Raw genomic sequence first — 23,693 nt, 5'->3', positions numbered from 1 at the left:
ATTTCAAAATCTCATATTATATTTTCTTTGTTTCCGATATATTCCATTTATTTAGCAGATTTTTGCACTCATATTTGTTGATGGTACTCAAAAATTTACAGTATTTTGGCAGCCACACTACTATCACAAATTTTTTTCTTGTTTATTACTGTTGCTGTTCACTGTTTCAGAGACATATATTGTGGAATGCTACACTGCAAGCATCTGAATGAGAAGCTTGAATTTGGAATGGAATCAGTGGCCAGGCTGGCACATTCCTTTATAAATGCTGGTGGAAGCCTTATCCCATGCAGAACTGCCCTTGTTGACCTTGGTCTCAATGAAGTTGATCCAGGCCTTGTACCAAATGGAGCAAAGTGTGGTGAAGGAAAGGTGAGAATTTTGTTACATACAATATCTGTGAGCAGTTGCTCCAAAATATGATGATATGCAGAAAAATTAAAACTTTAGAGCAATGTTTATTTTGTGCAGTAGATACTATGATGACAAGCACAGTTACGGTATCTTATATTTGATATAATTGTAATAAATTAACTGACTAGATCTACTAGTAAGAGAGAAGGATTATGACTTTAAATTGTTCACAAAAATAAGATTTAACTCTCATGGCTCCTCAAATTTGACTTGTATAAAAAAAAGGGTGGGGGGGAGAGAGGGGGGGGAGGGGGGGAAGGAGAGTGTTTCTCTCTTCTCAATTGATATGTGATGTGTTTTCCTTCAGTGCGGTCCCTCCGAGTTTTAAATAAGACTAAGACTTGAGTATTGAACTACCAGCTGTGTTCGAATCATCGTTATATAGTACCTGACTGTGACTAGATATGGCATTATTTTGAAATGTATCGTCTGTTCCTCTCAGGGTGTGGAATGTGCCTTTACCAGCCAGCATGTTCGCATTGACATCGGTGTTGTCACATATGAACAATGTGAAAGGATTGGCTGGCTTACCAACTGCATCTTTCTTTGCCTGCAGCACATATGATCCATCAAACCTAGAAACTTTGTCATAGGAAGCTGAAAATCCTAACGTCGCTAGGGAATTTACGAGGGCAGTTCAATAAGTAATGCAACACATTTCTTTTCTCGGCCAATTTTGGTTGAAAAAAACCGGAAATTTCTTGTGGAATATTTTCAAACATTCCCGCTTCGTCTCGTATAGTTTCATTGACTTCCGACAGGTGGCAGCGCTGTACGGAGCTGTTAAAATGTCGTCTGTAACGGATGTGCGTTGCAAACAACGGGCAATGATTGATTTTCTTTTGGCAGAAAACCAGGGCATCTCAGATATTCATAGGCGCTTGCAGAATGTCTACGGTGATCTGGCAGTGGACAAAAGCACGGCGAGTCGTTGGGCAAAGCGTGTGTCATCATCACCACAAGATCAAGCAAGACTGTCTGATCTCCCGCGTGCGGGCCGGCCGTGCACAGCTGTGACTCCTGCAATGGCGGAGCGTGCGAACACACTCGTTCGAGATGATCAACGGATCACCATCAAACAACTCAGTGCTCAACTTGACATCTCTGTTGGTAGTGCTGTCACAATTGTTCACCAGTTGGGATATTCAAAGGTTTGTTCCCGCTGGGTCCCTCGTTGTCTAACCGAACACCATAAAGAGCAAAGGAGAACCATCTGTGCGGAATTGCTTGCTCGTCATGTGGCTGAGGGTGACAATTTCTTGTCAAAGATTGTTACAGGCGATGAAACATGGGTTCATCACTTTGAACCTGAAACAAAACGGCAATCAATGGAGTGGCGCCACACCCACTCCCCTACCAAGAAAAAGTTTAAAGCCATACCCTCAGCCGGTAAAGTCAGTCAAGGGGTTATTCTGTTCGATATCCTTCCCCATGGTCAAATGATCAACTCTGAAGTGTATTGTGCTACTCTTCAGAAATTGAAGAAACGACTTCAGTGTGTTCGTAGGCACAAAAATCAGAACAAACTTCTCCTTCTTCATGACAACGCAAGACCTCACACAAGTCTTCGCACCCAAGAGGAGCTCACAAAACTTCAGTGGACTGTTCTTCCTCATGCAATTACAACCCCGATCTCGCACCGTTGGATTTTCACATGTTTGGCCCAATGAAGGACGCAATCCGTGGGACGCACTACATGGATGATGAAGAAGTTATTGATGCGGTACGACGTTGGCTCCGACATCGACCAGTGGAATGGTACCGTGCAGGCATACAGGCCCTCATTTCAAGGTGGCGTAAGGCCGTAGCATTGAATGGAGATTACGTTGAAAAATAGTGTTGTGTAGCTAAAAGATTGGGGAATAACCTGGTGTATTTCAATGCTGAATAAAACAACCCCTGTTTCAGAAAAAAAATGTGTTGCATTACTTATTGAACTGCCCTCGTAGAAGCAGTTTGGATCTTAACTTCTTGTAAATTTATGTGGCAACCCCAATTAAAATGGGAGACAAGAATAATTTTGGTTGCATGGCTAACTTATTGACATGTGCCACAATAAGACATTTCTTCTTTCGTGATTCCAGTGAACCCGATTTGTATGGAGGAGGAGATGTATTGTCTCAAGGACAACATGGTGGGAGTCACCAAAAAAACTAGTAATGGGAGGGTAAGCAGTAGTGCCGGACACTTAAGAGCGGGTATCTTCTAAAATAATTTTGCCTGCAGTTTTCACAATTTGAGCCATTTCTTCTTGAGTGTCTTCTTTTTTTTTCCCCTTAGAGTATCAGTTGTCTGACAAAATTTTGTGGCCAGTTTTCTTGAAACATACAATATTTCCTCTCTTGGGTGAATCAAAGATGATTGTCATGTTTATACTTCTCTTTCATGTGCTTAACTTCTGGATGAGAATTTTCAGGTACCTCGTCAAGCAACTGTCCAAGGGAAAACTGGCGCTTGTCAGTGTTCTCCTTGGGAAAGGTGAATATAATTTCAATGGTGTGATCTACACTCCTGGAAATGGAAAAAAGAACACATTGACACCGGTGTGTCAGGCCCACCATACTTGCTCTGGACACTGCGAGAGGGCTGTACAAGCAATGATCACACGCACGGCACAGCGGACACACCAGGAACCGCGGTGTTGGCCGTCGAATGGCGCTAGCTGCGCAGCATTTGTGCACCGCCGCCCTCAGTGTCAGCCAGTTTGCCGTGGCATACGGAGCTCCATCTCAGTCTTTAACACTGGTAGCATGCCGCGACAGCGTGGACGTGAACCGTATGTGCAGTTGACGGACTTTGAGCGAGGGCGTATAGTGGGCATGCGGGAGGCCGGCTGGACGTACCGCCGAATTGCTCAACACGTGGGGTGTGAGGTCTCCACAGTACATCGATGTTGTCGCCAGTGGTCGGCGGAAGGTGCACATGCCCGTCGACCTGGGACCGGACCGCAGCGACGCACGGATGCACGCCAAGACCGTAGGATCCTACGCAGTGCTGTAGGGGACTGCACCGCCACTTCCCAGCAAATTAGGGACACTGTTGCTCCTGGGGTATCGGCAAGGACCATTCGCAACCGTCTCCATGAAGCTGGGCTACGGTCCCGCACACCGTTAGGCTGTCTTCCGCTCACGCCCCAACATCGTGCAGCCCGCCTCCAGTGGTGTCGCGACAGGCGTGAATGGAGGGACGAATGGAGACGTGTCGTCTTCAGCGATGAGAGTCGCTTCTGCCTTGGTGCCAATGATGGTCGTATGCGTGTTTGGCGCCGTGCAGGTGAGCGCCACAATCAGGACTGCATACGACCGAGGCACACAGGGCCAACACCCGGCATCATGGTGTGGGGAGCGATCTCCTACACTGGCCGTACACCACTGGTGATCGTCGAGGGGACACTGAATAGTGCACGGTACATCCAAACCGTCATCGAACCCATCGTTCTACCATTCCTAGACCGGCAAGGGAACTTGCTGTTCCAACAGGACAATGCACGTCCGCATGTATCCCGTGCCACCCAACGTGCTCTAGAAGGTGTAAGTCAACTACCCTGGCCAGCAAGATCTCCGGATCTGTCCCCCATTGAGCATGTTTGGGACTGGATGAAGCGTCGTCTCACGCGGTCTGCACGTCCAGCACGAACGCTGGTCCAACTGAGGCGCCAGGTGGAAATGGCATGGCAAGCCGTTCCACAGGACTACATCCAGCATCTCTACGATCGTCTCCATGGGAGAATAGCAGCCTGCATTGCTGCGAAAGGTGGATATACACTGTACTAGTGCCGACATTGTGCATGCTCTGTTGCGTGTGTCTATGTGCCTGTGGTTCTGTCAGTGTGATCATGTGATGTATCTGACCCCAGGAATGTGTCAATAAAGTTTCCCCTTCCTGGGACAATGAATTCACGGTGTTCTTATTTCAATTTCCTGGAGTGTATATTGGGTTTAGGTTGTCCGGTATTTAACGAATATGTCCAGATATTTTGTAGAAACTATCCTCACATGAGAAGCACTTGTTGTTGAAATCAAATGATAATGATGACTTACCCAAGCGAGTTGGGTTGGGGAAAGTTAAGCATCGCAATCTCTTTTTAACTGCAATCACTTACTATTCTGCCAAACTTTCTTTGCATGTGAAGCACTTGCCATATTAGCTCACTACCACCACGAAAATAATTCGAATTACAGCATGTCCACAAAAAGTGCATTTTTATGTCACTCGAATAAGAAGTCATCAATGAACATTTACATTGAACAACTGTAAGAAACCTGATTTGAAAGGACGAGAACCTCTACTTTTGGAATGTATGTTGCACCTAACACAATTTTCAGAAAATTTTTGATGAATGAAATTTATAAGGAAAATACTTGTGTTTTGTTGCTGTTTTGTGAAATAATGATGGCCTAAAATTTCAAGGTTTTTTTCAGCCCCTATCATATTAGCATAGTTCCTAAAGATCAAAAACTCAGATTCTACTCCACGGAATACCGACAAACAGCACTCTAAAGTAGAATTAAGTTTGGAATACTTTCTACATGCTCTTCTCCACCTACAGCCTGTACTATTATCTTTGCAGTGTGACTGTGAACATAGGTCTGTAGACTGTTTCTACACATTTTCGGAACCCTTCGTTTTAATACCATCTTTTGCACTGAAAGTTAGCTGACAGATATGGAAATTGGTATATATAACAGTGTTACCAATTTTACCATTTTTGTCTGGGTGGAGATGAGTTTGGATAATTGTCTGACTGTCTCAATATAAAATTTCTATGATTTCCCCAAATCATTTCAGATGAAGCTGAGCTGATTCCATGAAAAAGATCTCAGATGATTTCTTTTTCCATCTTTGTTCCTTCAGTCATTTCTCTGTTGATCTTAACAAGTGTGAGATATAAATGATCTCCTCAGTTCCTTAAAATTCCCACTGGCTATTGATCGGTGGGCACCCAGTGATGGAATCATAAACTCATTTGTTTCAAAATTCACATTGCTGCATGGCAAGGTTTATAGGTTGGTGCTTACAATATTTAGTGCATAGTAGGTCTGTTTGAGGACGCGATATAACAAATCATTTTGAATAGTTAGGGGGGAAAATATAATTGCATTGTGTTCACTGTGGATATAAAGAATAAAACAAGGCACTGGTTACAGCCATAATTTAAATTATGTTGTGACCTATAATTCTATTTGTCTCATTTTTCTTAGAATGAATGTGACAAATTATTAATAATAAAACATGTTGTGTTCACTACTTTTAGAACTTTCATTGGTAGTAATTTTTGTGTCTGAAGATTGCTTTGGAAGGGGGAAAGAGGAATTGTCACTACCAATACAGCTCATTCAGTTCTATCCTAGACTGTTTGTGCTGCATGCATGTGCAGCAACAAGACTGAAATGTATAGTCACAGAAATGCTTTCAAAAGGCTGTTATTTGGGAGTGAACCACGGTGGGGAGTGCACCACAGTGCTTTCTCTCTCTCTTCCCCCCCCCCCCCCCCCATCCTTTCCCTTATCCATCTCATGCACTCAAACAATAGAAAAGAATGCAGAGAGAAAAAATAAGAGTGCATACTACGGTGATTCTCAGAATATGTAACTTATTGATTTTTCTTTTCTGCTAACAAGTTTTTTGACAGTCAAAAGATTCTTGATTCCAACCTTATAATACTGCTATCAATCTGATTTACAAGTCAGTTTGCTTCAGGATGTGCATGAAGATAGTGTATTTGATATTATCTTGATAATGTTGTTCATGATGATGTATTAAATTGAGAAGTAGTCAGTGTCAGCATGATTGAATTCACTGTGTACCGTATTGAATTTTCTGATAGATGTGTGTGAGCCAGCGTTGTATGCCAGTGGGCTCACTGCGAGCTGCAGCTGTGTGCCCCCAGAACTGTAATGGTAATGGTGTCTGTAACAGTCGAGGTCATTGCCACTGCGCTACAGGATTTGCTCCTCCATTGTGTGACTATCCTGGGACTGGTGGCAGTGAAGATAGTGGACCTGCTTCAGATCCAAATGGTTTGTAGAGAACATCAATAGTATTCTGATTTCTTTAATGTTTTATAAAACACCCTAATCATTAAAGTTTTGTTCGTTACAGTCATGAACTGGACCTTTGTATTGAGATTATGTTTTGGGACATTTTATTTAATAGTTTATTCTTCATTTCATGTTACATTTCTATTGTAAGTTTTAGACCAAAAATTGTCTGAGCACCATTTAGTGTACAGTATAGTGTAATAAATAAGGATTTCTGACTTCAGGTATATGATATTAACTGTCAATAAAATTCAATATGTGAATATATTGTCAATATAAAAAATTCTCTGACATTTTGGCCACTGTCGCAAATGGCCTCCCTCAGTGTATTTTGCTGAATGTAAGCATAAGGTCCTGAGGAAAGCCAATTGCAAATGTGGCCAAAGTGTCGGAGAATTTTACGTGCAAACAATTCGGTCACGTATCTTGAAGAATTTTATTGACAGTGATAGGCCAACAAAGCCTACACTTAAACATACTATTAAGTTGTTGTTAAGATGAGTAATTTACTAATAACAGGAAGATAGTAATAAAAAGCAGAAAGAATTTCTGCATTACCAGCTCTCAGTGCTGTGGCAGGTGCAGCTGTTTATTGCAGCAAACTTATCTTCCTCCTACATCTGTTATGTCTGACTACAGCTGAGCTTCTCTGTGACTTTTTCTTTTCTATAGCAACTTTTATTTTAGCCTTTCATAATTTCTCAATTTTTACTTTGATTTTTTTCTTAGCGAAGAAATTAATTGTCGTAAATACAGGTGACAAGCAAGTAATCATGTTCTACCGTGTTTTGCTGTTGATTACGTACTAGAAAAACTGTTAGGCTGTAGTAGACAGAGTGATCATTTTTTTGCAGGAAATCTTTATTTTGATGTGCAGCTTGAATGAACAAAGACATGAACCACCCATTTGCCTTTGTATGGTGGATATTGGTTAAAAAGTTATTTCTTTTCCTAATAAATTAGATTTGTGCACTGTCACATTTTCCATCAAGTTTTCTTTTATGTTGATCCATGATACAAAATGCTTGTAGCAACTATAAATTGCTTTAAAATTCTTCCCATAACATTAGAGTCTCATAAATTACTGTTTGCAATATAGGTAAAGAAAAACATATTCACTAAGTGATAGTCGATAGAAATATTCAAACGACGTAAAATTGCTAGCTTTCAGAATCAGGGAGTACTACTTCTGGCAGAAGAAGAGAAGATTGATGATGAAAAAATTACTGTATCTGTCAGAATAAGTATCCATCACTCAGGGTCAGGGGTGCCTTGCTCGACAGGCAGCATGAGAGTGGAAACTGTGTAGTTGGTATATATCTGTGTGTGTGTGTGTGTGTGTGTGTGTGTGTGTGTGTGTGTGTGTGTGTGTTTGGAGGAGAGGGATATCCAAATTAAAGATGAATGAAAATATGTCACAAGTGAGCCAAAAAAGTGAGGAAAATGAAGACCAAGAAAATTTGTAATTGGATACATAAAATAAATGATACTACAAGGAATGCTGAAGACCAAAACAGTAAGAGAAAAAGGAGGAACTGGCATTGAGAGGAAGAATACAAACTTGCACATCTGTAAAACTGATATCAAGGTCATAACTATGATGTTGCATAATGAACTCTGCAATGCGATGCTAAGAGTTACCAGTATGTGCTCCCTGTTTAGGGCTATTCTTCCTTACTAATAGCTTCTGGAGGCTATCATTCATCTATAAAAGGCTAGATATTTACTATAAACAAATTTGTTTGTGCCAATGTGTGACACTCATTTTGGTGGAGCATGTTTTGACACTACCAGGACTGTTGCAGGTAGTAGTAAGAGAGTGCGTAAGGTTGACATACTGCAGGAGTAGGCACAAGTATCGTATGATAAGTAAATTGACCAAGGATGAGCATGGAATCTGAAAAGAATGTTTTGGGAAATCATAGGCCAACCAAAGAAGTTCGTTAATACATTAAACCATGTTAGTAATGGGTAATAAGAATCGTTCCCATTTGTTGATTTGAAAAGAATCGGGAATATGCGACTTCCAAAGGTCATGTGCAAAATTTGTTATGTGAACTATCTGGTGGGATTCTTCCAGGTAGTGAAGACAGAATGAGACTGGCATTATATTTTCATAAGGAGCCAGCATCCAAGTAAGAAAGTTTACCCTGAATGCCAAGGTTGTAGGGAAGGAGTTGTTTCACCTGTAAAGGATGACAGCTGGTAAAGTCTAAGTACTTCTCTAATTGGTTAGCTCAATGTGTACTAGAGGTTGCATAAATAAGTGATAACTTCCAACCAATGTGTGAAAAGGAAAATAGGTCTTAGCTACTGTAGTTAGCCCTAAGACTAGTCAGTCCCTTGGCTAATATGAGCAACTCAGGAGGGGAATGGACTACGCATTCAGGGTACTTCCTGTGATAACTGACATCTGAAACTTATTACATAAAAACTTTCCTTTTACATTAAAGGCACCAATAATTTCCTGGAACAGCTGAAGTCAGTGACTGCCCCACCACAACCACACACTTCACTGGTCACCACTAAGCCACCTACCTCTACACCAAAATTCCTCATACACATGGTTTGTGGTGCTAAACCTTACTGCAGTGAAAACTCTTCTGATACCATACCAATGACTGTTCACTAGAATCAGCTACACACTTACCAACGATAGAAATGAATCAGGGTCGCACCCATATGAAACAATGGTAGCTCTTTCCAATACTACTCTCTTCATGAACAGTTAACTAATTTCCACATGATCCCTGTGTAAATCTTGTAACACCTTCCTCAATACTGATATCATCCTTATAGAAGATAAAGTTCACAACTCGGTACATATAAAGCCAACTGTCAAACAGAAATATTTACATTTAACAAGTGTCATCCCTTCCATGTGAAATGTTCCCTCCTCTATAGCTTTGGCAATGATGCAACCCTATCTGTCTGGAAGAACCAGTGTAATACTGGCAATACATCTCAGAATCAAGACAGAAGAGCATGTCTTCTTGTCCTTTACTATGCTTTTGTTTATAATGCAATAATGAGTTAACCAACTTCTTTGACAGGACTATCATATTCTGAAATTGAGTCCAAGAATGAGATGTGCTCTACCTAATATTTCCCACACATATCAATTTCAGGAGCATCCTCATCAGACCCAACACTCCATCGTCATTCATTTTACCTACTGATACTTTGTGTTGCTTATCCCTGTGTGACTGCCCATGCTGTCTTGTTCACCCTCCTGATACTATTCAAGCCCCTTTACTGGCAAAACCTATTTCTTCAAAGCGAGAAACATCTGCTAAATAACTTGCATCATAATATGATCACTGTCTAACCTTTCTTATCAATGTGACAGCCACCGCATGGTCAATAAGGATGTTCACTCATGTCTGTACTCTATGTGTCATGGCTGAGTACACTCTGCAGTACCATACACATGACCTCGATACCTATTTTACTACACATACCATCTTATTCTCTCTCCTGGTACCTTCTCAGAACTTGGCTCCACAACCTATGCTTGGATCTTGCATTCTCCTTGGCCTCTGTTTATGAAAGCTATGCAGTATTCTCTCTCTTTCTTCTTTTATTCTTTTTCATTGTTTTTCCTTTTAATTTCTTTTACTTTTGATCCTTTTTACAATGTTTTTTGTGCTTAATTTACCCCTCTTTTATTGTCTGTTGGCCTAGGATCGAGTGAGCTTACCTAGGTCCTTAAGCATTCCCAGGTTTTTTTCCCCATCACATTCCTTCTTCTAGAAAAAGCTAGCAGTTTTATAGCTCTCTACATATTTAAATCTACTGCCATTTGATAAGCACATTTTTCTCCATCAATATAATTAACTGTTCAGTTCACTAGTAATTTTGACCAAAACTTGTTTGATTTGTGACTGTGTATTTTACACACTGAAACTGTGTACTGTATGTTTGTTCCATTGGACTGAATAGTGTAATAGATCTCTTTTAATTCTTTACACAGCATTTTTCTCTCTCTAGTCTTGCTACAGCTTTACACAGTGTGCTTTCCTTTCTGAGAAGGAATCTATTACTTCATTAAAGTTCATCAAATATTTCGCTATCCGAAATATCAAAAATGTCATTGTCTAATACCGAAAAAGCTGTTAATATGAATAGTATCCAAGACTGGTGTGGTTTTTTGATTTGATTACATCTGTTTTGTCACTGTCTGCTAGATAAAACGAAATATACCTTTCTAATATTGTAGCAGTTGTAACATGCAGCTAATAGGTGAGACTGTTTTGGTACAAATGGTCAGTTTTGTCTACCTCATTTATATAAATAACACGTCAGAATATAATTCACCAAAGTACCAGTATCAAATGTCTATTAGGCCTACTACAAGCAAGAAGTTTTACTTAGGAAATAATTCCACATTTCATTCATACGCTCCAGTTTCTCAAACACGAGATCAAAAAGTAGTAGTATGAAATTTTTATATAAATTTGGGAGCGGCATATTCTTCCACATAATTTCTGTGCTGTCCCCATCTCTTCTCCTTCCTCGTTCTAAAAACCAATTTTGTCATCAGCTATTCCTGCTATTGTCAAAACTTATTCTCTGGTTAACTGTTATTCCTGTTAGTCATTTATTTCTACTGTGGTTGTCTGAATATATGGATTTTGCTAATACAATTAACGCTGATCATCCGCATACCCAATCAACTGCATAAACAAAGAGCGATTGGCATTAACACATTCGAGTTTATTCAGCTCAGCTCAGCTGTTAATATGAATAGTATCCAAGACTGGTGTCCTTTGTCTGCCAGAGTTTTTTATTTCTAGATGTGATGGGGATTCCACTGGCAGATATATCACGTACACTGTGCACGCATTCAAAACTCAACTTATGGTTCATTCAGAAATCAATGTAAAATGTTCAAAAATAACAAGGATGTTTTTCAAAATCATTTGAATAATTGATAGACCAACGTGCGCTGGATGTTAGGCACTTTGTGAAACGAGGGTTTTTTTTCTTCAAGAATATGAATTTGGCGCCCCCTAAAGTTGCTGCAAGGGTAGATATCCCAGTTTGCCCCTCCTAGATCTGGGCCTGGGAATAGGGACAGATGGATGTGGGTGTCAGAATACCATGTGGATTTCTCATTTTAGGGCATGACAAAAGGTGGTTGAAACCCTGGCAGAGAGGTACTGCTCCTCACTGCAGATGCGATGACCATGGGTGACTAGAATGTGTGGAAGGGACTGCTTGGTTTTGGATGGGTAGCACTGTTGAAATGGAGTATTGGTGGTCGGTAGTTTCGATGTTGACGGAGGTACTGTTAGAGCTGTCTGTTAGGTGGTGGTCGACATCAAGGAAGGTAGTCTGTTGGGCTGAGAAGGACCAGGTAAAGTGGGGGTGGGGTGGGGGAGGGGGGAGGAGAAGGTGTTGTGGTTCCGGAGGAATGTGGGTAGGATGTTGTTACCCTTGTTGCAGGTCGTGAAGATGTCATCAGTGAATCTGAACCAGGTAAGGGGGTTTGGGATTCTGAGTGGAAGGATTCTTTTAGATGGTCCATAAATAGGTTGGCATAGTATGGTGCCATGTAGGTGCCCATGGCTGTACTGCAGATCTGTTTACAGGTGATGCCCTCAAAGAAGTAATTACAGGTGATGATGTAGATTGTCTTGGTGACCAGGAAGTAGGTAGTAGGTTTAGAGACAGTCGGGTTTGAGAAAGGCACTGTTCAGTGGTGGCAAGGCAGTAAGCACTGGGGATGATATTGTTAATGGAGGCAAACTGAAAGTGATGAGCAGGGTGCTAGGTGATAAAGGGCAGTAAATGTGGGAAGTCTGCAGAGGAAATGATTGAAGTTGGGTCTCTGCATCTGAATGCAACAATAACCATGTGCTTATGAGGTGTGTGTGTGTGTGTGTGTGTGTGTGTGTGTGTGTGTGTGTGTGTGTGTGTGGTTTTTTCCCTCTTTTTCCTACATCAGATGAGCAACCTTTTGTGATAGCTTAATAATATCCAATAGTCTACTTTTAAATTTGCCTGTTTGCAGCTCGCTGTGTCCTCCAGGTGGTGAGTGGCAACCTATCCTAGTTTATATTATTGTTATTCCATGCCAGAGTTTCAGTTGTTTAATATTTGATATCAATAGATCTGTTTTATTAAGGATAACTTTCTTCACCATTATCAATCTTCTATGTTTTTTTGATTTTTCCATATTTTATAGTCAGTATTGAAACAAGTGGCACAGTGGTTAATAAGACACTTAGTTCACATACTGAAAGAGCAGGACTATCTGCGTTTCGCGTGTCTCTCTTACGATGAAAGCGAGGATGGATGATCTGAAGATGACACATTTAATTTCCTTTCTTATCCTTGTCCAGTTGTGATGTTCTCAAGTTATGATGACCCCATCATCAGTAGTGTATTAAAGATTAATCTTCCCCCTCTTCTCTTTTTTTGAAATCATGCTTTCCAAGTAGGTCAATGATTACACGTCTCCTGCTATAAAATCAATTTGCTAAACATCAACATTGAAGAGGTCCAGCTTTGATGGGATGTTGTTATCCTACTTTCTATCACTTTTCATAACTTTTGCCTCTGTTTCATTTTAGCTTGACCCAGCATCTTCTCTAATTGACCTGACAATTACGTAAGCGTAGGCTTCTGTGGCTGTTGTTATCTTCAGCAAAAATGTTTCCAGATGTGTGACTGCGTTATCATGTTGTTATATACTGAGATCAATACTTTGACTTGCTGCAGCAGTCATGTTGAAGACTCAGGCCATTCTTGCCAATAGTTTTTCTAGTTGTTTCTTACTTCTGGGATGAAGTGCTTTTTCATCTGTGCATTGGTATCTATTTTCTTTAGAATTTTGTTCATGTTTTGAGATTCTCTTTCATTCCATTTTTACTTTTAGGGTTTCTATAACACAACAAAGGCAATAAACACGCTTTACATTCTTACTAATGTGAACTTTTTTTCTTGATTTTTCCTCATTTATTGATATTTGTTATAGGTATAACATCACTATCTTTTATTTCCTTGTAATTGCGTGTCATCATCTTGCACACAGTATCTAATTTTTCTAAGACCATATGATTGTTATGTTCCTTCATACATTTTTGTCTTGCCCATTTTTACTTTTCATTCTTACAACTCTCATGTTGTATGAACTTTTCCACAGCTTATTTGTGAAAAATATCATTGTAACTTTTAGGAATTTTATGAAAATGAATGCCTGGATGCCTCCGAACATGTCGTCATTTGCAGTAATGTAATTTAATTTCTCCAGGTCATCTGTTTTTGCCCCCCCTGCCGGTTAAACTACTGTAGCATTTCTGGCGGTTAAAGATCCTTTCTATTCATCTGCTTGATTAACTGTATTTATTACCACTGTCTTTCGTAGCTTGTTGCATTTGGGCTTTCCCTAATTATTGTATTTCATTTTTCATTTTTTCTTTCATATTAGTATATAAAATTGCTAATGAATGTTTTTTCTCTTTCAGGAAGAAAAGATGTAATCACAGCAATGTACGTGATATTCTTAGGAATTGTTCCATTAGTTGCCATAATCGCTGTTTTCATTCATTACACACGGCGAAATGTGAAGTACTGGTGGAAGAAAAACAGCAGCATCCCATCTTCGACCATTACGATGAATGGAAGAGGCCCTCCATCGTACGTAATGCCTCACTTCATAACTTCATTGCACCAGAGACTGCGTCAGATTTGTAATTCTTGTTGTAGAGTGGAATGTGGGAATGGTCTGTGCAGAGCTATGCATGAATACTTCAGTAGTTTAAGAGACAGAATGCATACTTACTTTAAATGTGATGTAGTGCATGAAAATAGCCAAAACAACTTCCAGAAAACTGCTTCAGCTGCTGAAATACATTCTTTTTCTGTTGCTGGTGCAGGTGTTAACAGTTGCCTTTCTGGAAGTAAGAAAGAAATTACTAAAACTGGTTTAATATCCACAACAAACAGTAATGTTATCCATATTCTTAATGCTGAAAAAGGTTTCCAAACTGTTAATGAGTCAAAGATACCAGGTACAGTGCCTAATAATGTTGCAGGACTATGTGAAGAGACAAAACATGGTGGTGTAAACACAGTCAATGTTGAAGTGCATCTACCTACAACCACTCAAAGTACTCTACATCCCAAGAGCATAAGCACTGAGAGTAATATTGCATCTGTAGGCAATCATATTAGGAATTCCACCAAAAATATTCTTCGAAAAAATTCTAGAGGTTTGTCCATAAAAACTGCAACTTCAGAAAAACGATTGTTGCAACAGTCAGACTCATCTGGTGCTTCTACACCAGAAACACCACCAATGCTAAGGATTAATGATGTGGCCTTCAAATCTGTTGTTAGCAAGCCAAGCGTTTCAGCACTTGCATCAAGATTTGAAGCAACAGCCTCTCAAAATAATGTAGTGCAGATATAATGTAGATGCTTTTTTCCATATAATGAGATTACTTCATGAAGTTTTTCAAGTATGATGTAAATATCCCATGCTTTTAAGCTGACTCCGTTTGCCAGAGGGGTGGCACATATATGTTTTATCTCCCAGTTTTTCTTGGCATAATCATAACAGAGTTGTTGAATGGAAAGCCACCATCGATTTCTGTAGACACAAGACTGTTTTGTCACAGTCATTACTCAAAACATTATGTTGAAATCAGAGAAACGCCATTGCATACTGTAACACTTATTTAAATATGTTATTCATGAAAAAAATACTTATACTACCCTCAAGTGCTAATTTTATTTCATATTGCCCTGCAGAGCTTTCATCTGTAAATTTCTTAAATGTTTTATAGCATCGTTGCAATTGGCTCATTTTCAGTTACTAGTTGTTTCTAATAGCTAAATAATGGAAAAGCTTTTTATAATTTATCGTTGTCTCAAACTTAACATTGTGTTGGTCTGTTGCTCTGTAAGCTCTTTTAGATTTATGAATTTAATTCTTTAATTTTTAAAGCATGGGTGTGATTTGCAATGAATGTTACCTTTTCTTATATGTACCTGCAATCATAACACAATGTATCTTCTTATATACATCTGGACTGGGACAGACTGCAGTACATTAGACAAATTTCTGGTTCCGAGTAATATGAAATTTTTTAAAACGCATAAATAGTTCATAAACTACATTTTACCATGCATTATTACCCTTAGTTATTATAATGTGTGTAATGTTTACATACTTTTCACACTTGTAAAAGTGTTACATTGTAGTCATTTTGATAATTAAGATGATTATAGTTGTTGTTGTTATTATTATTATTATTTGCAGACTCATAAACAAAACATATTTGAGCAGTTTTATCCTTTAGGTGGTTCAGTAAATTTATCTTTCTTTTCTTTTTTTCATCTGGCTTCCTGCTTTGCTTTTGAAGTTGCTTTTAACATGCATATGGTGTGTGTGTGTGTGTGTGTGTGTGTGTGTGTGTGTGTGTGTGTGTGTGTGGTGGTTGTTTATCAGCTACTAAAGTTGCTTATTTATCATGCAGAAATGATAGACTGTGACATTAACTCCACTTTATGGAATTCTTTACAGTGTGTGTACTTTGCTTACAGTCTTTTAAATTTGTGTGCTGTAAATTGCTTGAAATATAATGATAATGATTCTCTCTATAGGATGAAACCTTTGGAGAAGAAAAACGGTCAACTGCGGAGAATAAGCCGTGGAAATTCCTTGGCGTATCACCCTGATAAAAGCAATGGATTGGAAATTTCTGCTCCGCTTCCTGCTGACCACCGAAGTGCTTCTGATAGTGCTCGTGCTTCTCTTCTTCCAGCACATGACAGCAGTTCTGGATCACTTACTGGTTCAGCAGCATCAACAAATACAAACAGTTCAGGGAATCTTCAGAATAATTTACTTGGACACTTTAAAGGCTTCACAATTACACCACTACCCTCTTCGTCAGAAGGATCTTCGCAGATTCATTCACCACCTGTGAGGACACTGGCCTCTCCAGTTTCTCCTCCAGTAGTCCCCTCTGTCGCCATACTCCCTCCAAAGCCAACTAATTTTCCTGCAAGGTCAAGTAATACATGTACCACAGCTGCACAGAATAACTTTATTCCTGCATCAGCACCTCTGTCCACATCAGTAACGAGTGCACCTGTGTCTAGACCAGTTATTAGCAACCCAATTCTTGATGCAACTACTTGCACTGCTAAGGAGCTTGTTGCTGCTCGAGCAGCACCGTCAGTACCTACAAGGCCAGCACCTCAAGTTCCTCCTGCAAATATAACTTCAGACACCAATACCAGTTCAAATAAACCTCCCAGGCCTGTGTCTATACCTAACACATCTGCTGTTAATATGTCTGCTTTCTCTTCGTCATTAGAAGACAGAAAATCTAAAGAAAATGGTTCAAGCTATCCCACACTTACTCGTATTGCATCTTTTATGATGCGCCAAAATCCAGTAAATAGATCACAGTCTAGTGCTCATGGAACAGGCCATAATAATGAAAAGAAACTGAAAAATAAACTAGGGGATGGCACAAACTCACTTCCTAGAACACACCATCATGCTGTTAAAGCCGCTAAACTTCAAATTGATCGTGATACACTTAGAAACTTGCAGATTTCTGAGCCAATACCACTGCAAGAAATAGAAGTTCCACAGAATGCATTGCCAGTAAGAGCTGCTGCATCAGTATCAAATGAAGAGCCCAATAAGAATGTTGTCATGCGAGCTCAGAGCATGAGGAGCACAGGATCGGTTGTGCAGAGACCGGCCATTCCTACATTTGGATCAATGAGACAGTCTTCTGCCACAAAGAGACCTACAAGCATTCCAGCTGGAAGTCGTCCTACATCACCTCCACCTCGGCCACCTCCACCTCCGACAACCAAAGCTGATGAATTACATACAGGAATCATAGGACTACCAGGCTATCAGAACCCACCTGCAGTAAACAGTGGTGAATATGCTTATGATGACTGCTTAAATCTCATACAGGAAGGTTCTGCCCCATTAGCTAACATTGATGAAGAAACAAGTCCTGTGAGTGCTGACAACATATATGCTGTGATTGAAGAAAGTCCTCCTGAAAAAAGTAGGAAGAATACTGAAAGAGGCTTTTCAACAACTGCAAAGACAACAAATGGAAACACAAAAACAGCTGAGAAATCTGAGTATGCTGCACCCTCATTTAGTGAATACCATTCACCAAAACCACTGGAAAACAGTGTTTCTGCTGGGAGTGCTGAATCAGTTGGCCTACTTTCAGAGATAGTAAATGAAATTCAGGCAAGGAATATGGAATCTATATATAGTAGTTCTACTGTTGCCAGGGGAAAGAAAGAAGGTGACACACACAAAACGGAAGACGATGATGCTTCTTCTACAGTTACAGCCACAGACTCTTCAGTGGCTGGTTCAGGATCACCACAACCTTTTCCTGAAAAATTAAGTGCAGTAGCTTCTTCTAACAGTTCTTTGGGCACTTACGTAAATGCACCATATGCCAGCAGCATATACAGATCTTCTGCCAGCACGTATAGTAACACTTCACAGAGTGGAGTGGGTCCTCCAAGCACAAAGGCTTCAAACAGTTCATCCAGTTCCAGTAGTGGCTACCTGAGTCCATTAGCTGTCAATTCTGGATCAATGGGCACTACAAAACCAAACACTTTAAGCAGTAAGCCTGGCGATTTTAGCACTTTTAAGACTACTCCCAGTCACTCATCAGCATCCACAACAGAAAGTTTTTCTAAAAGTTTCGATGTGTCATCGTACAAACCGTTTAGCTCTTCTCTCCAGCGTTCTTCTGGCCCGTTGGCTGCAGCTTTCCGTTCAACACCACAAAATGCAGGAAGTGCTGAACTTGATACAAAAGCCAACATCAATTCAGAAAATAAAGGTGTAGCTTCAGCATTAAAATCTGAAAGTGTTTCATCACCTTCAACAGTAACAGATGCAAAAAAATCATCAGAATCTGTAACAAAAGCACAAATAGGCATAAAGAATGAAAAAATAGCACCAAAGCCTGCAACAGGTGCAGCTGCCCTGACCAGAGTGTCAGGTCCAGTAGCTGCTTCTGCAAATGGAACTCAGAAACCCACTTCTGCAATTATAACAAAAGGAAATGTAGTAACTTCTCCTACTAGCTCTACTTCAAGTAAAAATAAAATGTCTGTTAGCAGTGTTAAAACTGGTAATGTAAATAATAGTCCTGATGTAGTTTCTAGTTGTTCTGTTGTTGAGAATGGATCTGCAGAGAAATCTCCTGATGTTGTAAGTGGAAAAGGTAGTAGGTCAGGTGCTAGGTCTCCTGATGTGGTGCCAACAAATGTCGATAAATCACAAACACAAATAAGTCAAAGGACTGCTGGACGCTCAGCAACAAATAATAACAAAAGTGCACCATCTATCAGTGCTTCTAAAGCTTCTAGTGCAACAGGGCTAGCAAAACAACCACAAATGACATTAGGGAAGACAAGTGTTTCAGGGAAACAACCCCAGACAGCTCCAAAGCCAACAGTACCAAGATCTGTTAGCAGTGCAGCAGATAAACGGAATGTGTCAAACACTGGCAAGGAAAGTGGTATCAGGACAGCAGGGAAGGGGCCTACTGTTGCAAGGTCAGCATCGGAATCTTCTGGTAATCGAACAATGCCCACTGGTGCTCGCCAGGCTGCCAGCAAGCTTTCCCATGTTGCATCTTTGCAACAAAAATTTGAAACTGTATCAGAAAAGAACACTGGGTCTGTAACGAGCTCAAGAGTACCCTCAAATGCTTCAATTAAAGTTAAACCATCCTCACCCAGTGCAAGTTCAAAAGCCATTTCTGATTCAGGAAGAACTGTTTCCTTTAAAAAGTGAAGGATATGTGTTTTTGTTCCAGAATTAACGCTCTGATTCTTGTTACAATGAAGTATGAGGCTTCATAAGCAAGGTGTACTGCTGAATGCCTAATTCAGTGAGAATATGACTCGCATGGCCATCAAATGAGATAAGTGTCTTATGTAACTTTTATATCTTTTCTGGCATTTCTCACAGAACATTTTGTTTCCATTTTTGAAGTTCTGTAATGGTGCTTATTGTAATGAAGAACTAGAACTCATAGCATCTACGTGCACAGAATAGTCGAGAAATTGAAGTTAGACTAACAATGCTGAGAGACAAAGTAATGAGCATTGTAGGACATGTGCCACCGATTTTGCTGCTGTGTTGTATTTAAGAAAATGGCTCTGTACCGTGGTGAACTGATTAATGTATTTTTTAGCCTAGGACTGAAAAACTTTAATCTGGAGAAACAAAATCAAAGCATTCCTGTTACATTCATTACCATATTATGGTATCCAAAATATGTTTCTTATTTTGATGAACAATTTAAGAAACAATGTTAATTTTCCAGATCACTTTTATGTGTTACAAGAATTATTGGAACTATGAAAACATAGTGGTGCAATGTGTCAGACGATTTTAAAGTTTTGTTAATGCATAACATATACTTTTTATAGCAGAGTTTTCAACTTGTTGATTGTTACCAAGATACTGGTAACAGGTTTGTTTAAATGTTTACATGACAACTGTGATAATATTTTTTTATTGTGTAAATTGTTTACTGTTAATGTAATTTGTATAATGGTATCTAGAGCAATGCTTCAGTTCGTATTTATCCAGTACAGTCACATTGAACATTGGAAGAAACATAAGAGGAGAACAGTACTGCAGTTCTTTTAATGATTAAGAGAGCTTAAAAGAAACCATTTATGTAATTTACCTTTTTGCCTTGCAGTCTTGAAATGGCAAGCTTCTTTTCAAAAGTTGAAATCTGGCTAAGTCATAGAGCTGTTAGTGCAACTCTAAAGTTGGTATTAAGTATTGCAGTAGGGAAATATATGTCCTTGTCCAGTAAATGTGATACTTAAGGCAGGGAGAAGTATAGTTTTACCTTTTTTATGAATTACAGGTTATACAGTATGAACAAATCATTCCACTTTCCTATCAGATGGAAACAGCTGTTATTGTTATGTTAACCTTTTCTCCCCTTTGTAAAATAAGCTAATTTCTATAATGTAGTGTGTCAGCTTTGCTTGGGAATTATTGTTGGTACTAAAATGCTGATGGAAGGATCTCCATTGTTTCAACACTTTAAAATGTTTTTATTCCACATAAAACTTGAACTACAGTTGTAGTTATTTAATTGGGGGAAGCAATTGCTCCTGTAGGCTTACACATTATTGGAGGAGATCTTGCAGTAAAAGCCTAGTTATGTGCAACTGTACATCACATTTGAAAGTTTGAATAACTGTTGTTTTAGGTAGATTACTTATCTGAGGTGCCCATAAACAGTGTTGCACAACAGCAAGGGACCATTAAGTGAGGTTTTATTACATTTCATCAGTTTACTTTAAGTAAGAGTATAATTATGGTTCTCTTTATATGCTTGTATCTGCATGTGAATAGCTACAGAACTTTCTGTGCTCATCCAACTATTTTTACATCACATTGTCTGTAAAACATGTGTATTTGAGATACAGTTTGTATCCAGGATAGCATAGACAATCTCAGAATTAAAGTGGATTCATTGACGATTATTGGTATTACTGCTCTGAGTTTTTTTGCATCATATGCTGACAGAACTTAAGAACAAAACAACAATTAGTTAGCAGCTACAAGATCACATTCAGAATTAATTTAAACTAATTACCTGTGAGAGAAAGAAAGAGGCTGGTACTATTCTTCTGATAATTTCCTGTCAATTACCAATGCTAACATAAAGTGAGTGCCAATTCAAGCTTCAGTGAATTCATCCATGTTAGACAGCACCTCAGTTCACAATTTGTTGAGAAATTCCTTCAGAGTCATCAATTTTAATTACACAGTATTGCTTGCACATCTCTTTTTTACAAGTCGATCACCTTGAAGAACTGTTGTTGTTTGCAGATACTTGAAACTCTTCTTAAGAGAGTTCTGTGTATGACAACTAGACTAAAGTATAAGACATGCAGTCACACTTCCACTAACCAAATTCCTTCACATGTTGCATATTTATGGACCACTCATTGAATCACTCTACAGTTTTCCTCTTACACTGTTATTCTGTTCCATATCACCTACATTTGCATCTGGTACACTCGATCAACACAGATGGTGCCATTTTTATGTTGCTAATAGTAAATTAAAGTTATGAAGAGAAAGTAATCGCACTTTTTTATTGCATTTTCAATTGGACTGTTCATCTGAAGAAAACTTCTGAACATCTTGATTATTACTGTTCAAGAATGCATTGTTTTTCAACCATACTTGAAATGTAATTTTTTTTATCACATGTAAGTGAAACAATATTTTTGACCATTTATTATTATCTTTAGAAATACAGCTATATAGTGGTTTTAATCATGTCACAATCATGCAGGGTGTATATTTTTAGTGTTTTTATTTCAACCCAAAGGTTTAGGGATGGAAAAAAATTGTTGCTGTGAAGAAAATAATCTTTAGGTGGCATTTGTGTAATTCACTATTCATTTATTGATTCTACAGTTGTTTATATGTTGTGATATGGTTTTATCAGTTTTATATCTATACTATTCTTCTTTAATCGAGATGACATAGAACCACATTATACAGGGGTAAGAGGGATGGAGAAGAAAAACAAAGCATTGTTAATATGAAAAATGAAGGGAGAAGTCTTTAGAATGAGGCAGCACATGGGTGAGAATATTGGTTGAAGCTCTTAGTGGTGAGGTGTTTTTGGTGATGACTCAGATGTGTGGCCTTGGTGCTAAAATAGGGTACTTTTATATTCATGTCCAATATCTAATTTTCTTCCCTTTTTTGAAATATGAACCTATTTTTTAAATCTATTACTTCCCTTGAATGTAGGTTTTGTGTCATGACAGACCATAAGTTGCATTTTCATTATTATTTAAAGTAAAAGTGGCTTCAGTTCCTGAGAAAGACTTTTTGCATTTTTAATCTGAATTGAACAATCACTTTACTCCATCTTCTTTGTTTCAGAAAACAGTATTTCATTTCATTTAGTTGTGTGGTGCTCTTTAACTGTCAAGCATATCAGCTATTTGATATGTATGAATGTTGTGTGTGGTGTTAATTTGGAGATGTGTACCTACATAGTAGCTCTTTTGCATAATGAGTGTTGTATGATAGTGTAGTTGTCAGCAATTGGCTGTATTTAGATCTGATATAAAAATTCAGATTTAGACATAATGGAGTGTGGTTAAATCTTATATGCAGTGGCAGATTTGGTGTACTAAACACTGGCCAATTTGTACTGGTGCTATTGACCTGGAGCGTAGAATAACTATTTACCATCAATGGAAATCTACATTTCTTCCTGTAGCAGTTTTAAGCTACTGCAAATTGTTCCTTTTTTTAGAAGAAATATTTTAATGAAATATTCAATTAAGAGTTCAGCTTCATTAATTTCACTGTGTTTTTGATATCTTTCAAAAGACACTCTTTATTATAGACTCATGGGTAATGTCACTACTAAGATTTTGGAAGAAATTTTGTTATATGGAATTGCCAGGGCAGGGGAGGAGGGTGTTCATGTGAAGTACATAATCTTATTGGCATAACAGCTGCATCAGATGCAAGTGCTTTGGGAGTTGTATGTGCTCCAAAACTACTGTATTCAAATAATGTACTGAGACTTCCACTGTTTCCAATGGATTTTCGTAAGTTACAATATTCATCAAATGTGCAAGAGCAATACAATAGAATAACAATTGACACCAAAATTGGCTGTTTTGTGGGAGCTGAGACACTAAATATAACCTTTCCCTTGTTCTTGCATCTATTTCTATGATGAACATATCTGCAAACAAAGAAGATGCGATTCTTAATTCAGTGTCTATAAAGAAAGTATAGTCAAAAAAAAAAAAAAAAAAAATGAATCTGCATAGGTTTCCAAAGCTTTGTAGGGTAATACTGCATGTAGAATAGCTCCCTCTCCCTCTCCCCCCCCCCTCCCCCGTGTGTGTGTCTGGGGGGGGGGGGGGGGCGCGGTCAGTCACACATGTGCGTGCACACATCATACATGTTCTGCAAGTGTGTACCAGAATTATTGTGCAAAATCTGATGTAGTTCATGTTACTGAGACAAGGGCAAGAAAAAAAGAACTCACTGTGGTTTGAATATTCTTACTTCTGCAATTATCTTAATTTTTCCCTCGAGTCTCAAAATGCAATAGAGGTGGCACAGTTAAATTAGCACTGGAATATACTTACTTATCAACCCCAAAAATGAATCTGAAACTTTGAAAACTATAC

At 38.9% G+C, this 23,693-nt stretch overlaps 1 protein-coding gene across 1 annotated transcript in view; it reads left to right on the top strand.

The window, feature by feature from the left end:
- LOC124605292 (mucin-17) overlaps positions 1-23,368 on the top strand; it is a 148,566-nt gene extending 125,198 nt beyond the window's left edge. Inside the window, exons 14-17 of the mRNA XM_047136873.1 lie at positions 171-372; positions 6,242-6,434; positions 13,928-14,099; positions 16,071-23,368. Coding sequence (XP_046992829.1) covers positions 171-372; positions 6,242-6,434; positions 13,928-14,099; positions 16,071-19,275 — 3,772 coding nt within the window. The 3' untranslated portion in view covers positions 19,276-23,368. The remainder of the gene's footprint in view (positions 1-170; positions 373-6,241; positions 6,435-13,927; positions 14,100-16,070) is intronic.
- The last annotated feature ends 325 nt before the right edge of the window (positions 23,369-23,693 follow it).

The sequence above is a fragment of the Schistocerca americana genome, chromosome 3 (assembly GCF_021461395.2).
Source record: "Schistocerca americana isolate TAMUIC-IGC-003095 chromosome 3, iqSchAmer2.1, whole genome shotgun sequence".
NCBI classification, from domain to species: Eukaryota; Metazoa; Arthropoda; class Insecta; order Orthoptera; family Acrididae; genus Schistocerca; species Schistocerca americana.
The sequence above is the reverse complement of the archived record's forward strand: the minus strand, read 5'-3'. Positions and strand labels throughout refer to the sequence as shown.